Below are 13,124 nucleotides of genomic sequence, written 5' to 3'. Positions count from 1 at the left end.
TCCTTTTCTTTTATAACCCTTCCTTAAACACTTGACCCACCTTAGTATCTCTGTCTCTCTGTCTCTCTCTCTCTCTCTCTCTCTCTCTCTCTCTCTCGCTCTCTCTCTGTGATGGTCTCGCTCCCTCTCTTGGGGTCAGTAGAGAATGTGTGTAGCTTAAAAAAGTGAGGTGAGGGACGGATAAAGGGAGGGGGGGTGTGTGTGTGTGTGTGTGTTGTATATGAGCAAGAAAGAGAAGGAGGCAGTACTTGGCAGGCACACTGTACGGCGAAGAAGCAGGCAAATCTCTTTTAGGATTCATCAGCGCAGACGGAGCCTCGCACGTCTGAGAGTGTGTGCGCGCATGCTGACATGCGAGTAAGTCCAAGCTTTTACTTTTGAATGCAGATTTCCTCAGAGAAAGAAAGAGGGACAGACTGAATAAGAAAGAGAGACCGAGGAGGAACGCTCAGCATGTGGGTTTCTTGTTTTGCCTGTTTTTGGGTTGGTTTCATTGTTCAGTCCAGATTTGCGCTGGCCCTTCTGTCTGAGCGATATTTTTAGTCTCAAATCCTTCAGCCTTTAGTAATCATAAGCCTTTCCGCAGCCTCGACAAGTCGATGAGTCTGTCCATCTGTGTGTGTATGTGAGAGAGAGAGAGAGAGAGAGAGAGCGGGAGAGAGAGGTAGAGAGAGAGGGAGAGAGCGAGATAGAGAGATTGAGAGAGGCACGGGGGGGGGAGAAGGGACTGCTGCCGCCTTGATGGCACACAGGCAGGAAGTGAGACAGAGGGGGACTGTGCAGCTACATGCGCACACACACACACACACACACACACACACACACAGACACAAGTCCCAGTTGTGCGGTTGCTGCTCTGGTGCTTCCCTCTCCTTCAGTGGGCTTTTGAGTGCAGTTATTGATTTCTGCGTCATGTGGTGTCCCTCTGTGTGTGTCTCCTTGTGTGTCTCCTTGTGTGTCTCCTTGTATGTGTGTGTGTGTGTGTGTGTGTGAGAGAGAGAGAGAGAGTGGTGTGGTGAAAGATTGGGAAGGAGCCGGAGAGTCGTGTGTGTGTGTGTGTGTGTGTGTGTGTGTGTGTGTGTGTGTGTGTGGCGCTCCAGGCTCCTCTTGCTCCCATTACCCCCAGACTGCACTGGAGACAGTCTGCAATGCACATTTTATGAGCTATCTCACTCACTGTCTTCTCTCTGTCTCTCTCTCTTTCCTCAGAGTTTCTGTTTATTTTCTGTCTCCTTTAGCTTCACTGCTGCTCTGCTCTTCTCCTTCTCTCACCAGGTTTCCTCTCTGCTCTCGCTTTCACAGCTCTGGTCCTGTGTTTTCCTGCTTGCCAAATGTTTTGCTATCATTAGACATTAATGTCTAACGTGCTAGACGTGGTGGTTCCATGCATGAGTGATGTTTTTTTCCTGCCAAAACAAAGACAAAATCTAGGTTTTATCCAGTGTGTTAGTATACAGAGTCGGTATAATGGTGGCTGCGTGATCTCCATATCATGATGCATGCAGTAGTATCATCAGGACCAATTGCATTCAAGTTGCACGATATACCAATTGTTAATCGCCTTTCGGGAATTTCCATTACTGATCACACAGAAGCCTGCAGTATACAAATTAGGTCTCTTAACAAATCACACTTGAACCTGTCAGAAATTCCAGATAAGGTCTTGATCGTGGTTTTGCCTTGATAATAAAAAGGAACCAAAATGTTGATGAAATGAATTCATTCCAATCTTTTTAAGCGTGCCACGTGAGTGCTCCAAGAGTTAGCTTGCATCGTTATACTACTACTACTATTACTACTACTACTACTACTACTATTACTACTACTACTACTACTACTACTACTATCACTACTACTACTGTCACTACTCCTACTACAACTAATACTACTACTACTACTACTACTACTATCACTACTCCTACTACTACTACTACAACTAATACTACTACTCCTATTACAACTACTACTACTACTATTACTACTATCACTACTACTACTACCCCTACTACAACTAATACTACTATTACTACTACTATTACTACTATCACTACTACTACTACTATTACTACTCCTACTGCTACTACAACTGATACTACTACTACTATTATTACTACTACTACAACTGATACTACTACTCCTACTACTACTACTACTACTACTAATAATAATAATAATGTGCTTTTTGTCCCTATTGTGCAGCCCAATACGGTATAGCTAGTTATACTACTAAACAGCTGATTGGACATCAAATAGTTTTTGGACCTAATGTCTAATTTTTCCACTGCTTATCCTACGCAGGGTCGCTGGGATCCAAGTTAATAATAATGCATAGAAATAAATATGATCGTATCACAGTGTGATATTTTTCAATATATCACGCTTCTTTTTAAATCAGTGGCTCTCAAAGCGGGGTCCGTGAAGCATAGGGAGGTAGTCCGTAATTTAGGTGAAGTGGTAAAACTGACACGAAATCACATAATTCTATCGATGTATTGAGTTCTTATAGTTCGTAACCTCTTTGACTGGTCACTTGAGTAGAATAGGTTTAATCCAAACCTCAAAAAACTCAAAAACAAGCCGGCCTATAGTTAACGTCAGTTTGGACCTAAATTGTGTTCTGTGGGTGGAAAGTTCAGGAATTAATGGCTCTGTGGCTTTAATACATAGACAATAGTATTGTACACATTTATAGATGGGGTATGTGGAGACAAATCAGTGAAAACAATAAAATGACAGCAGTGATGCATTCGAAAAGACTTGGAAAGTCATCTGATTTCTCAACACACACTAGCGTCAGAGAATGCACGTGTAGCAGATTTTGTTATGCAAACTGTAAAAAGTTTATAACCGTGACCTCTCAAGCAAAAATAATCACCTTAAAAAAAAATCAAGGCAGCAGCTTGTGGCTTTCTGAAGTTAAACGTGTGTGTGTGTGATGTGCTTGCTTTGGTTTACAGCATACATGCCACAGATGTTTCATATGCTTTTTGATTCGCCATCTCTCTGTCGGAGGTGTTAGTTTAGAACGGGATTATGAGGTGCCAAAGCTCATAGCAGCCTGTGACTAGCCAACTTAGACCTTAGCTTCATCTCCGTTTGCATGCTTTTGTACTGCTCAAAATTTCCTGTGTGTTCACTTTCGAAAAACGGCAACAAATGTAGTGTAGTAAAAAGGGAGGATGGAATTCTAGGAAGTATGCTGTGTGGTACATTTTACCTGTCCTATTTGTACCGCATGCTAACGTGCTACATTTCAAACGGCTTGTTTTTTTCTTGTATCTAAAGGAAATTGAATTAAAAAGGCACCTGAATTCAGCTAGCTAGCTTAACAAACAGTCCTACATATGACGTACTACATTACTTACATGATTGTAATGGGCGGTTCAAAGCGACACTGTAGTTAGTCATGTTGTTTCTATCCATTATTTGTGAGGAAACGCCTGCTAGCCAACTGGGGAAATAGGAAATTAGCATTAGCTAGCTAGTACCTGAGGTTAATGATTTCCTCAGGCAGCTTGTACTCTTTATTTCTTTTATTCACACAACATTGTCTGTAATATCAACATTTCCCTCAGGTACATTGGTAAATTATTAAGAAAAAGGCACCAAGCGGCTAGAATTACACCATGGTTGCGCTTAGCATCAATCACTAACTGATTCTTTATGTGTTCTGCCATTTTGAGAAACAGTAACACTACATCAGTGCTGCACTTTAAATTTTTTTTTTAACTTGCTATAAGAAAATGTCAACCTCCAAAGTCGTGAAAATCACAAAACTGGGGCATATATGTGGTAATTTCTTGTAAACAATACAGTGTAGTGTATCAACAAAGCATTATGTACAAACATGAGCAAGAAAGTATATTCTATATGCTAATCTTTATATTCATACATAATGTATGCTTTTATGACTTGGTTCAAGAGTCTTTTAGTTCAGGTGTATGTGATTCGACCCACTGCTTGCCATACAGAGCTCTTTATAAGCTAATATTGTGCAGTATGGCTTCTACACGAATCCCGTAAGTTCAATTTGATGTCTGTTTGTTCAATTAAATGTTGCCGCAGATGCTTATTGCAGTCAAATGAACAGAAACAACCTAGCTTTGGGAAGCAGGTATTAGTAATATTTCTGGCTCCGGCTGGTTAATAGTGTATCAGGAGATGAATAGTGCAGCGCTAGAAAATTGTACGCTATAATTAAAGCAAAATGTGTTTATCTAGGACACTAAATGCGGTGTTTGCAATTACGGGATTATCTCGGAGAACATTTTATCAATGAAGGCTTTTCGAGTTAGATCTAGCGTAGATATTTCTCCTCGTCTTACGTAATCTGATCAACCCATTTCACCTCGCTGCCGAGAAGCGTGGCGTGCGTATAGAGATAAATGGAGACCTGAGTACAGAGATATTACGTACGTAGTTCCCAGCATTGCTGATGCAGCAGCCTCGGGGAAAGAGGAAGCACACGGTTACGATGATGGGAGTTTTTAGGCTCACAAGACGTTTGTCATATCAGTAGGGACTATATTGAGGGGACAGACGCTATGGAAAGAATGCTGATGATGCCTTTTTTTTTTTTTTTTTACACTGAATAACTATACTAAAGTGTACATTGCCGTAAGTATATAGGTCATCCTGGTACTGCAGTAGATTGTGTTTACTGTGCACATTTGTTTTAGCAAGGACAGGCAGGAGAGAGGGAGTGTGTGTGTGTGTGTGTGTGTGTGTGTGTGTGTGTGTGTGTGTGTGTGTGTGTGAGAGAGAGAGTGCGGGAGTGAGTGAGTGTATGCGCTGAAGATCCCAGCTGGAGATAACACACTGCAGGGCATTCTGGAGCCCGGCACAGACACGTAGGCTCTGGAGGAAGGGATGATGGAGGGACAGAAGGAGTGCATCGCCAGAATGCAGACATCATGCCAAAAACTCCCTCAGACACAAAAAGACTGCTTTCTGTCAGGGGACGGTTAATCAATAGGAATGATTTATACTCTTTTGCTTGTGTGGAGATGGTTATAACTCCTGCGCTCCTGCCAGTAAGCCTCGAATGTCGTTTATCAATAAGCATGACTGCATTAAGGGTAGGCAATATGAAGATATCTTATCACGATATATACTGCGTCGCAGTACGCTTTTCTTTTTTAACAGGATTGCAGTGTCATTTGTACTTGTACAGCATTGACCACCTCTACCGTTGTGAACAGTAATAATGGATTTCCAGAAATACAAATGTTAATATATTTATTTATTTATATATTGGTAACATTATTTATAAAAAAAAAAATGTATTAAAGGTAAAATCCTATGTGTTAAAACGAAACTGTTTGCTAGTATGTTAGTGCTCAAACCCAATTTTGTGCTACATGAAAACATGTATAAATATTCTGGTGTGTTATTTATGCCTTCTACCACAGCGCTGCTGAATGCTGTATTCTGATTGGCCAAAGGGTGTTGATTAATTTTCTGTAAATGCAGCTCTGACAATAGTTACAGCTGCGAGGTTTATATCAATGCGCTCTGTCTAATGCGTTATCATTTCTATAGTAGCAGCGGATTACACAATGAATGGTTCACGTAAATGAATAAAAAATGCGTATAACTATTGATATGGTGAAGTTTCAGCGTTTATTATTATTATTATTATTATTATTATTATTACTTTTTTTTTGCTGTCCATTGTAAGCGTCGGAGAAGTGTTCCACTATGGGAAAGTCTTCACAACAGTGGGCTTTGCGACGAGAGAGAGAGAGAGAATAAGAGCGTCTGGTCTAGGGTTGCAACTAACGATTATTTTCAAAATCGCTTAGTTGGCCTATTATTATTATTATTATTATTATTATTCGATTAATCGATGAATCTAATTGGGTGTGGGGCAAACTTTCAGTACAACTTCAGACTAAAACTTTACACAACTGTTTATCCAATTATATAAGACTGAAAAGAACCCAACATACACACACACACACACACACACAAAAGAATATATATTATTCATTTAGGACTGTAGTTTAATTCAGTGTTTTTTGTGCATCCATAAAAATAATGCATAGATACTTGTATATTAGTTTATATTATATAATAGTATTTATTCATTATTTTTTTTATAGAAGGTAACAGTGACGTACATAGTAAACTGAAGAAAGTCATTGTCGGTGACTCTGGGTATCTGCTAAAGTTAGTGAAAAACCACTAGCGTTCTATTTGAGACGATACTACCTTTCTAATTTTACTGTACCTTTGTAAGTGTATAGTGTGTCATTTGGGACACAATGTTTATTTACTTTTGTATTTACTCTCCGAAGTGTGTTTTCTGAACAGAAGTAATGTAGTGAGTAAATCTCCGCCGTGCTGCGCGAAGACCAACTAATCGATAATGAGATTGACAACGATTTTCATAATCGATTATTATCGATTAGTTGTTGCAGCTCTAGGCTGGTCAGCGAGCAGCTATGTATATATGTAGCTTCAATAATGTAATGATAACAGGAACTAAATTGCTTTGCAGGGATTTCACAGTATTTAATGTAACTGTAAATGGATAAAGAAAAAAACATGTAATGTGCTATTCTGTAATAAATTAAAAAAAAAATGATAGTTGGAAACTGCTGTGGTATGAGAGGAATAAAACGCTTCAGGATGTTCTGCTATAGGAAAGTAACCTGGGCCACATCACACCACCCCATAGTTGATAATTTAGTGTTTTACATAAAATCCTAATCAGACTTGGTCTGTAGATTTACATTCAACAGATTTAAGATGTTAATAATCCAGATTCTCAGAACAAAATGCTTAATGGTTGTGTCTTGGGGGGTTTTTTTGGATCATTTTCATATGAATTAAATCATAAGAAAAGGTATGAACAGAGAAAAGGTCACCTTCCCCCAACTCTGCTTGTAACCTTTGCAGCTTTTCAGGTGAATTGTTGCAAATTAGCACGTTACAGACCATATTGTCATGTACATGTCTACCATGGTATCATGTAAATTGATTGAGACCAATCCAAATAAATTGCTGTCCAGCTGAATGAGGTGAATAGTGTGTTTTTAAGAAATCTGTTAAACTCGAGAACAGGAGCCTTTTAAAACTTTGGAGTTTGGTTACTTTCACAGTCGACATCTTTGTACACGTCATGCTCTAATGTCCTGATGAACGCTGGATGGAAAAGACAGCAGGTCGTATGAGGGGAAAAAAGTTTACGCTGGATATTTCAGAAGCTTTTAAGTAGTATGTTTTAAAGCAGAATGATACTGGACACAGATTTATCTTCTTAGTATCTGTTCAATTTGGAGACTTTTGAATGAATGAATCAATGACCTTTGTCATTGTATAGCTCTGCATACAACGAAATTTGAAGCACAACTCCTATCAAGGTTGATTTAAAAAAAAAAAAAAGAGACAAACCAATTCACCTTAAGTGCAAAATCCACATTTAGTGCATGTGTGAGTTTAAAGTCCTGATAGCAGATGGGGAAAAACTGTCCTGTAGACGTGGGGTCCTTGCTCTTAAGGACCTATACCGCCTACCTGAGGGCAGGAGATCAAACAGATAGTGGCCTGGGTGTGATATATCAGAGATGATGTTTTTGGCCCTACTGGGATAGCAGGCAATATTTTCCAGGGAAGAGTAGTGAGCAGCCAGTGATTTTTAAAAAATTATTTTTTTGGAGAGCTCTCTTGTCTGCAGCCGGAGTACCACACTGAAATGCAGTAGGTCAGCACGCTCTCGATGGTAGATCGGTAAAAGGCCACCAGTATCTTACACTCCAGACTGTTTTTTCAGACCACTCTCAGGAAATGTCCTCGCTGATGTACCTTTTGACGATCTCTGAGGTGTCCACAGACCAAAAGATGTCATCAGATATATGGGCTCCCAAAAATGTGAAAATGTGGACCCGTTCCACACGGTCCCCTTGAAGCCGAGTGGGGCCGGGTCTGTACTACGTCTCCTGAAGTCCAGAATGAGCTCTTTTGTTTTATTGGTATTCAGTGTCAGGATGTTACATGAACACCACCCTTCCAGTTTCTGGTTCTCATCCCTGTAGGCTGGTTCATTCCCTCCCGAGATGAGTCCGATGACCGTAGTGTCGTCCGCAAACTTAATGATGGTGTTGGAGGGATGAGAAGAAGTACAGTCATATATGTAATGTGTAATGTGTAATGCAAGTTTAAGACCAAACGTTAACTACTTGTTCGACTCCGACAGCTTTTTGTTGCCATGTTCATGTTGCTACACTGATTGCGTCGTTGTGCACATGGTTCAGATTACATGTAACCAGCATGTCAACTGAGACTTCTAACAGTTATCAGGTTACTTTGAATATGTAATCGAAAATGGACAAAAATCTTCACATGTAAACATAGCCAGTGTGGAATATCTTCAGCCCTGAACCAGAGATGGTGAGAAACACCTTTCTTTCCTCCTGCTTTTAGTTTTTTTTTTTTTTTATTTGCTTAAGGGATGTTTGTACATTCCTTAGTAAGTTGACATGAGTGCAGGTCGTTGAGTGTGTTTGAATTGGCCTTGTTATGATGTGATGTTGAATCCATAGCCATGGTGACTTGTGTGTGTGAGCTAGGCCCACCAGTCCTCAGCCTTCACACGGCCATAAAACACCAGCTTGATTGTTTTTTGGCTGATTTTTTTTGCAAACCGCAAGAGTGTTCACATGGATTAGTGTGTCCCTAGCTGTCTCATGGCTGACCAAATTAGATCTGGGACTGAGATCCAGCCCTTAATTACAGAAGAGGACAGAAGTGGAAGCTACTGCACTACACACTGTTGATACACAAAGCAGAGTCGATATACAAAACCAGTTTTAAAGAATGGTGCCATAGGGACTGCCTGCTGCTTTAGTGCTTGATTAGAAGTCTATGGGAATATCTAATCTAATGTCTTAGAAGCTTTTTGGAAGAATAGTTTTTTTTTTTGAATTAATATGTACATAAATTTAGCCAAGTTCATCTTCAAGTCGTCGATGTTCTGATATTTCTTGTACGTGATGTTCAGAAATTTCCAGGAAATGTCATTAGCTATGAATGAAATAACTGTTTCAGGAAATTGGCCCTTGATATGCAGACTAACAAGCACACTGACTGATGATCCCAGCTCATACACACCAGGTCGTTACAGTATCACAGAGAGTCATGGTGAATGACTGAACAGTTACCTAATTGTTGACGTTTTCAAATAACTGATTAATACACAGTTCTGTCTATTATCATCAACCCACGGGGGCACGGTGGCTTAGTGGTTAGCATGTTTGCCTTGCACCTCCGGGGTTGGGGCTTCGAATCCCGCCTCTGCCCTGTGCTTTGGGGGTTTCCTCCAGGTACTCCAGTTTCCTCCCCCAGTCCAAAGACATACATTGTAGGCTGATCGGCATTTCCAAATTGTCCGTAGTGTGTGAAAGTATGTGCCCTGTTATGGGCTGGCACACCGTCCAAGGGGCTCCAGGCTCCCTTGCGTAGGATAAGCGGTACGGAAAATGGATGGATCATCTACCCATCACAACCCTCTCCCACTGGATTTGCCTTAAATCATGCTACAGCAACCTCCACTTCTCTCTACTGTTGTAAACAAGTCACGTTACTATCTTTGCTGCCACATCTAGCATGTTCCTAACTTTATCATACACGTTGCAGACGAACATGACGTTTTAGCAGAACTCAATGAATGAATTGTCTAAACAGAGGTGTACCATGTCAGGCAAGTTATTTATTTATTTTTTTAATCTGGCTCACTACTTCCTTTCCTCACAGCTTATCTCTCTTTCAGCGTATAACAACAAGGTGATAAATACTGACAGTGTAAGAGATTTTAAGGGGGGGAAAAAAAAGTAATTCTCAAAAATATCTTTCTCAGAAAGAAGCACACTTATGGAATTTGATCTATTTGTTTCCATTTTTTTGTTGGATATAAAAAGAGATGGATTTTTGTACAAAGAACGTCGCTTTCATTCATCTGTCCCACCGGCTTTTAAAATGCTTCATTAATACTGTGAGATCACTAGGATATCATAACCTAAACCCTCTAAAAGACATTTTGGATTTGGATATTAAAGCTTGTTTTACGTAGCTTGTGCTAATGCAGCCATTTTACTGCTAATTACACAAGTGGCTCCCATTTCCCTCGAGTCCTGTGACACATGGGTGTAATTAGTCTTAGGCTGGTATCTTTTGTCTGCTCTCTGATTAGTGAATGATTCACTCCTCAGGTTGTAATAAATGACATGTAGAGATGCGAGGCCGGTAGACTATGACGCATCAAAATGTTTGTCTTATGTCTTTGTTGTGGTGTGTGTGTGTTCGTGTTCGTGTTCGTGTTCGTGTTCCCCCCCTCCCCCTCTCCCCTATACTTTTTCACTTTTGGCATTCCCTTAACCAGAGAAGCGAGAAGCATCAGCCCTCACACCTGGCGTTACAGCGCGATGAGGTGCTGAAATGCCGGTGCCTCTTGGGTTTTGTCCTGAATTAGTTATATCCTGTGGTTTGGGTTCTTGCTGTGAAACTAAGTAGAGCTTGCTTCATATTTCAGCGACGAGACCAAATCACAATCAAAGTGAGTGGAAGTGAGGTGGATTTGTGGAGAATGCGTAGATCAGCAAAACAGCCATGTTTTTGTTCGACTATGCTAGAACATGAATTATATATTTTATTTGGGGGATAGAAACACAGACAAAAGACACGCACTGTAAAATATGTGGTTTTTCATGAATACGTGTAAGCATCGCAGGTTTCTCTCTGTCGTGTAAGGTCCAAAAATGCATTTGAATATTGAAGAGCCTATAATGCGATACAGCCACAAACAAAGTGAACATTAGCGATATTGAAAGCTTTGCTATCAGCTCATCTGATACTTTCTACTAAGATCGGATAAAATCAGCAGTTTTTAATTAAAGTGGGTGATGGGACAGGAAAATATCATATCAAAATAATTGGAAACACTGCTACTAAACACAATATGTATCACAATATATAGTTTTGCTAACAAACCACTAGCAAAAGAGTAAAATCTGTAATTCGGTGATATTTTTTTAAATTTAAAATTGACATATATATTTAAACGATTTCATTCCATTATTTAATACTGGGAACTGTTTGGGCAAATCCAGCATGGTGATATTATCTGTTTAACATTTAATAGTGACCGGCATTAGCCTAGTCTGAGAGCTAGCTACCGGCTTGTTGCTCATTCTACGCTAGTTTATCTTACATTTTCATCTAGCTTAACACAATTGTTTGATTCAAATCTCCTAATGGATGTTAATGTTTCACCAGCCAGTAAGCACACAGGAAAAGGAGAATCATTTTCTACAGCCGAAAGGGTTGGGTCGGCTGTAATTACAAAACCGTTCACCTAAAAACGTGACCTGAGACAGCGGGACAGAGAATAATGGGTATATCAGTGTTTATTTTGTTTCCCACAGTGGTGTAAAATGAGTATTATAGTGAACGGACATTTCGCTATGCAGCTACAGGTTGCACGAGAGTTACGTCTTTTGTAGATTATGATTTCAAAGAAATTGTAAAAGTGAAAAAGAAGGGTAGAGTGACGTGCATGCTTGAGCCTCTGATGCGCCTCTGACGTGGCGAGCTGTGTTGGGTAAATTACTTCAAAAAATAATTTATTACTAATTACATTGTCAATGTTGTATTTAAATGACTGACTAATTACTCTGTCTGAAAAGTAATTGCACTATTAATTACTAATTACTTCTTAAAATCCACATGGACGATAGACGTGAAACTCTTCTTCTTTTAATTCTTTCGTGGAATAGTTTAGCCAATGAAGCATAGCTTTATTAAACCAAGTTTTAATATACAGATGTTTAACAGTAATAGCTTCGGAGTATTTCGGAGAGAGGCCGATCGTGTTCTTTCCCCAGGACATAACTTCCTTTTTTTTTTTTTTTTTTTTTTTTTTTTAAAGAAGAAATGTTATCTTTAGATGATCAGGTTAGATTTTAAAATCAGTTTTGTTTTTATACATAATTGTTGAAAATCTATACAGTATATACTGCAAGTACATCTTAACTAACTAACTAAATTTACTTAAAAATAAAGAGTAATCCCTTACTTTACTTTTTTTCAGGGGAAAAGTAATTTAATTACAGTAACGCGTTACACCGAACACCGGTGGACGCTGACTGTGATTTTAAAACTTGATGCGTGACTTTTATTTTTGCATTTGAATATATAATGATTAAGAAAATCTGAACAGTATTAGAATGGAGTCGGTTGTGACTGATATAGCATGGTTCCCAGAGGAATAGTATTGGCTACGTGTGTGTGTGTGTGTGTGTATGTGTGTGTCTGAAAGAAAACTATGTAAAGCTACAGTTGACAACTGTAAGCTCATAAGTGAAAGGGAATGAGGGGGCATTAACATTTGAGTGCATTCCTCAGGCTGAGTGAATAGTGGTGTGTACTGGGTATGACTGGTTGCGGTACATGTCCCCTTGTAAACTACAAGCGACTGCAAACACAATCTCCCAAAGGGCACGAATAAGCTTTTAGGTTAATCTGGTTTCACCAACAAACAGATTTTGGTTGATTTCTCACACGTGTTTAGTCCGTCTTGCACACCGTAATAAGTTAAAACCTTGTTAGGTCTTGGTTTTCTGTTGTTAGCATTCGCTAGCAGTCTGTGTTGCGTATGCTGTTATGTTGACGGTATTTTTTTTTCTCCCTCCCTCTGTTCGTGTTTGTTGAATGATGACACGCTCGGGTTCTGCTCATGTCCCTAAACGGTGTCCCACATGGTGCTAAGACTTTGGGCTTGCCAGAACAAATAAAGATGAAATATATGGGGAGGGGAAAAAACAAGCAGTGAATCATCAGGAGATGAGATGATCACACTGATCTCACCAGCGTGAGACGGTCTTGGATCGACTTCTCACATCCACACACTCCTCTGTTTATTCTACTATTTAAGACTAGACTAAAGTCATTATTTATTTATTTATTTATTTATTTATTTAATTTTTTTCTTTAAAATGTTTTTTTTTCACTTGTTCACATGGATTTACAGTGCCCTTTACTAATATTGGCACCCTTGGTAAATATGAGCAAAGAACGCTGTGAAAAATTGTAAATATAGGTGTGCAACAATTATTGGCACCCTTTTA

At 39.4% G+C, this 13,124-nt stretch overlaps 1 protein-coding gene across 3 annotated transcripts in view; it reads left to right on the top strand.

The window, feature by feature from the left end:
* LOC128609089 (activin receptor type-1) overlaps positions 1 to 13,124 on the top strand; it is a 62,521-nt gene that overhangs the window by 11,872 nt on the left and 37,525 nt on the right. Inside the window, exon 1 of one of the 3 annotated variants that reach the window (XM_053627455.1) lies at positions 171 to 357. The exons of the other annotated variants lie outside the window; for them this stretch is intronic. Within the exon in view, the coding sequence (XP_053483430.1) occupies positions 221 to 357 (137 nt within the window). The 5' untranslated portion in view covers positions 171 to 220. Of the gene's footprint in view, positions 1 to 170; positions 358 to 13,124 lie in introns of those variants that run through there. 3 annotated transcript variants of the gene reach the window in all.

This window comes from Ictalurus furcatus, chromosome 6 (assembly GCF_023375685.1).
Source record: "Ictalurus furcatus strain D&B chromosome 6, Billie_1.0, whole genome shotgun sequence".
Taxonomy (NCBI): domain Eukaryota; kingdom Metazoa; phylum Chordata; class Actinopteri; order Siluriformes; family Ictaluridae; genus Ictalurus; species Ictalurus furcatus.
The sequence above is the reverse complement of the archived record's forward strand: the minus strand, read 5'-3'. Positions and strand labels throughout refer to the sequence as shown.